This window comes from Cyprinodon variegatus, unplaced genomic scaffold (genome assembly GCF_000732505.1).
Source record: "Cyprinodon variegatus isolate N-32 unplaced genomic scaffold, C_variegatus-1.0 Scaffold9, whole genome shotgun sequence".
Taxonomy (NCBI): domain Eukaryota; kingdom Metazoa; phylum Chordata; class Actinopteri; order Cyprinodontiformes; family Cyprinodontidae; genus Cyprinodon; species Cyprinodon variegatus.
In genome coordinates, this window is record NW_015150462.1 from 1,679,332 (window position 1) to 1,684,545 (window position 5,214).

Genomic DNA, 5,214 nt, shown 5'->3' on the forward strand with positions numbered 1-5,214 from the left:
ATTTGTTGAGAAGTGTTTGTTTTATATTTCATATGTACATGTCTTAGAATATAATCCGCTTTGCTGAACTTGACATTTGTTGAACCCAGCAAAATTGGATTATGTTTTAAAGTTTCTCTTGTTCTTAACTGACCGCACTGATGTTAAGAATCAATTTGTTCACACAAACATTCTAGTAGTTTACCAGTTTGTGAAAGCCTCAGACCAGACTGTCTACACCAGCATCAAGGCCTTGATCAGAATCCCTTTATTCCCCTTTTTCTTCCTCACATGATGATAAATATTAGATTTGTCCATGATCCAACATGTCTGAATCAAATGGTTGAATTACCTCCTCAGTATGCAGTCACCTTCCTCAATCGTATTATTCATCTAATTTCTTGATTCAGGTGTACTGGCCCATAGACGCATCTAAAAGTAGCAGGATAACATCCCTTGAAAACTGGAATTACCCAGCCCTGCCTAAATACACTGAGTTGTTGCCAAGTGATTGGCTAAGGGGCTGCTTGTTTTAACAAGAAATTAAATATGTGTACTTAATAATACACCTGAAGAGCATACTTTTAATTTCTATCAGCATACCTGATATGTCTTTTCCTTTACTCAGCAGCTTTTTCCCCTCTTTATTGGCCTGTTATACTGTGTCACTTACTGTGCAAACAACTGATCTGAGCTTAATCGAAACATGGAGCCATATTCCTTATACACATACTTTAGTAATTAACTCTGTGTGATCAGTTTTTATCTCTCACTGGCCTTTCTTTGCTTTACCCTAGGCTTTTTATAAAAACAATATTGCTTACTACTCCTTCAAACAATCATTTCTAATAGGTATATTTAACTTGTTTATACATTGAGGAGCTTTTATAGCACTAGGTTTATCGATAGTTAAGAATACCGCCAACTTGATGATTTTATAATCTAACTAAGATGATGTAGAGTGAAATGTGTGGCTTTGTTGGAACTGATTGTCTTTCATCTAGGTTTCTCAAAGGTTCACCACTGGCTTGGAAATGGCTTTCTGTCTCAGTCCAAACTGATAGTTGACTGGGCTTTTTTCACAATTTTTTCTTGACTTTATCTAGATTATGAAATAATGTTTTGCTCTATAATTATTTTTGTCTAACTCATCCTGAAAGTCAGGTACTGTTTAGGTTCTGCAGGGTCCTTGTGTGGCTGCATTTATGGCTAGATTGGTTTGATTCGTTTTTTCCCATGTTATGTATTATTTTGCTCCAAGAACACCCCTTTTAGGGTGAAGCAACCTTATTCAAATAACACTATTTGTACAGCCTGAGGGGTCTTAACGCATCGGTTCTGAAAACATTTCAGTCTGTGACCCAAAAAATAACCCCTTGGGGGACCCCTCGGGACCCCTTGCAAATACATATAATTACCCCCCTCAATAATTATTTATAAAAACATACAAGTTAAGTAATTATATTTGTTCATAAACGTATAACTCTTTCAGTAACATTTCAATATTTATTTGATATATTTTAATGAATTATCGTGATAAATTGCAACATTTAAGTATTGTGCATTTTACATCGAATGGTGTAATTATTAAGAAACTATATTAAAAAATTATATTTAGATTATATATAAATAGAAAATTAAATGCAATTTTCATCTTTTTCTTCTATGATAAATGTATTTATGAATTGTGCATTTTGGCCTTCCATATGCTTTAGGTATCACATCATTGGTGTCACTGTGTGGGGTCCCAACCCCTACTTTGGGAACCCCTGGTCTGACAGGTAAGTTAATTCAAAAATGTTGTTTTGACCAAAACCTTTATTTGCTCTATAGACTCATGGTGGATTTTATATTTCAGTTTTTGAACAAAAAGATAGACAGTCTAGTGAGTTAAACATTTATATCATTTTGGTTAAATAAAAGATGCACAAGAATGCAGCCCTGAGGAACCCCACAAATGATTTTTGCTTGAACACGTTTGGTAAAAACAAATGACACAAAGGACCAATGGTGCGCCATTATACAAGCTGAACCAGTTTAGTGCATTACCACACAGCCCTGTCAAATTTGTTTAGGCTATTAATCAGAATGGGATGATCAACTGTGTCAAATGCAGCCGTGAGAAATGCCAAGGCACAAGTTCTAGACCCACAGCTGTTGAAATTTATTTTGAATAAATGCTGCTTAGTACTGTGCTGTGGAATAAAAAACATTTCTTTTTTTTCTTATTTCAATTACCTTTACCAGAAAAAGTAGTTTGTATTTCGGTCAGCAGTAACTTCGTTTTAATGTATCTTGATTTCTTTGAAAGACTTTTTTTTTTTACTGAGGTTTTTTTTTTTTTTTTAGAAATAGGGATTTAAAAAAAGCTAATTTGGGATTTTAGGTTCTAAAGCTACATATGGTTATTCAGTTTGTTAAAATCCTTAGATCCCAAAAATGTGTCTTTGAAAAAATCAGCAAAGTCATTGCAGGGTTTGTTGGGTAAGAGTTCAGGGGAACAGGTGGACTGAGGTTTAACCTGTTAACAAAAGAACATTGATTATTTCCATTTTTGGTTTTTAATCAATAATATCTGGAAATTATGGCAGCCTCCTTCTTTTTTATTTTATTTTTTTTACTTTTATTTACTGTATGGAGAGTTTCTTTATACAATCTTTAGTCATGGGACAAAATATAGACTTTTAAAATCTAAAATCCTTTATTAGTGAATAAAGAACCTTTTAGATAAAACAGCAAGATTGCTGTTGAACTCATCTCACAACCAGAGTTGATCTTCTGGCTGTTATTCTTAGCAGCCTCACTTTAGCTTCTTGAATAATCTCCTACTGTTTTTTCTCCTTTGGCCCCTTTTCCTACTCATTCCTAGCTAAACATCAACAGCAGGAAAAACGTGAGTCATAGAACTATAGCCATTCTGCTCTGTTATCGTTAGACTGACAGTGTCAGTGTAATAGTTTACCTAAGTTACACGTGATTGGGTGGCCTGAGAGGTTTCTTTGAGTTCTATACTGGTAATAGGAGACTGATGGTATTGGCCTGCTGTGGAGAAAAATACTTTTCCTAATTCAAGTGGCTTTGGAGAGTCAGGGGGCCATCTTTCAAACACAGACTGCTGTTGGTTCAAAGGATATCCTCTCTCTTTGTACAGCACGCCTTGTGTCTTTCAGTAACAAATAACAGGAAAACAAAAGGCAGTTCCTCAACCATGGAAAGTTGAGGGGAAAAACTATTATCTTGATTCACTCCTCTCATATGACTGAGTCATCATGATGAAGACCTTTAGCTAGAAGGCATGACTCTTGTAACTGTAATGGGCGTGACAGAAATAAAGGAACTTGACATTGTGCCGAGTAATAATGACGTGATTAAAGAAAAAGAAATACTTGGAATTAACTTGAACATTGGCGTAATGCAGTTCTGTGGTACAGTAAAAAATTATATATATATATATATATATATATATATATATATAGAGCAGTGCGCTTATGTTCTGAGAAAGTTGCAAGTACCCGTTTGATCCCCACAGCCTCCACTCTGGGTCTCTGAACAAAGACCCTTAACCCTACACTGCTCCCTGGGCGCCGCGTAATTGCAGCCCACTGTTACCCAAGGGGATGGGTTTAAATACGTATGTGTGTGTGTGTATATATATATATATATATATATATATATATATATATATATATATATATATATATATATATATATATATATATAAATATAAATATAAATATATTTTCGGGTGTTATGTGTCATCCTCAAGCTGTGTGTATGCATATACATCTTTTTTAAACCTCTAAAATTTAATTTACTATATATATGTAACATAATTGAACTTTATTGATATATGTTACATGAGTTATATACACACATGTGTATGTATATATATCTAAACTTTTTTAAACCTCTTAAAGTTCAATTACTATATATATATATATATATATATATATATATATATATATATAAAATAATTGAGCTTTATTGACACACATATATATATACACATATAAATATGTATGTCTGTGTGTATGTATATACATCTTAAACTTTTTTTAAACCTCTAGACATGTTATAACTACATACTTCATCGTATTATGTTGGGTATTCATTAATATTTTGTCCTCATTACGTATATTCTGAAGATTTAAAAAGCTTTGTATTAAATTCTATCTATCCAGAATTGTAGCCTACAGTTCCTTCTATGTCCTATCATATAACATACTTATAAAAGTACAGTGATGTTTGTAGTTTTAATGTTAATTTGTATTATATATAACTTCTTAATTGATGTGAGACGTTTTTAATGTTACAAATTCATTTTAGTGCTGTTAAAAAAGTTAAAAACCCACCAGACGCTCAGCCAATAGCGTGAAAGCAAAATAATTCCTGACCAATCAGATGCCTTCAAGGCGGGGCTAATGAAGGGGCTTTCTCTTTCTTTTATTTTTCATTACCTTGTAGGTCCGGACGTACCGGGTTTACGTAACGCACTTTCAGGGGGAGCCTACTCTCATGTAACATGCGTGTCCCACCAAGTTACGACACCTAACCGGGCACTGCAGCTTTTTAAGGAGAGGAGAAGCAGCCTGCCTCCCGGTAAACCATGGAAAAAGTCCGCAAAGATGCCAGGAAGAACCCTGCGGGGACGGCCAACATCCTATCTAAGATCTTTTTCTGGTGAGTGTCGCCGGCGGGGGACCGGCTTCCAGCTCTGTTCACTTCGCGGGGAGTTTGAAAAACGGACTGTTTGGTGGATGTGTGGCTCTGCAATGTCAGTGTGGTCACTTTACGTAAAGTTAGCTTAGGGGTACAAAGTTATGCACGCGCTGAAACAGCGCATGTTCACGTGAGGAAATAACAAATCCACACGTGCCATCAACGTTCTTTATGGTTCCTTATGGATTCTCACGGCGCAGGTGTTTTAGATAACAGCTGATTACAAGCTGTACTGTAAGAGGAGGCGTTTCCTATTGGCGGCTTCCTTTGTTCTCGCGTGACCTTTTGAGAAATTCATTTTTTTTTTTTGTTTACGTAAAACTTATCTACGGAAGAGGATTAGGGCCACTGACAAAAAAAAAATGAAAAAAAGTTAACTGATTTGTACATTTTATTTCAGTATAATATGAGGAGAAAAAGTCAGAATACTGATTTTTTTTTTCCTCAGGAAAAAAGTCAGATTAAAGTCAGAATCCTGAGATTAAAGTCAGAATCCTGAGATTAAAGTCAGAATCC

At 34.8% G+C, this 5,214-nt stretch overlaps 1 protein-coding gene across 2 annotated transcripts in view; it reads left to right on the top strand.

The window, feature by feature from the left end:
* LOC107086746 (multidrug resistance-associated protein 4-like) overlaps positions 1-5,214 on the top strand; it is a 69,580-nt gene that overhangs the window by 15,156 nt on the left and 49,210 nt on the right. For both annotated transcript variants that reach the window (XM_015377895.1, XM_015377886.1), the window contains one exon: positions 4,444-4,659. In XM_015377895.1, coding sequence (XP_015233381.1) covers positions 4,586-4,659 — 74 coding nt within the window. In that variant the 5' untranslated portion in view covers positions 4,444-4,585. The remainder of the gene's footprint in view (positions 1-4,443; positions 4,660-5,214) is intronic.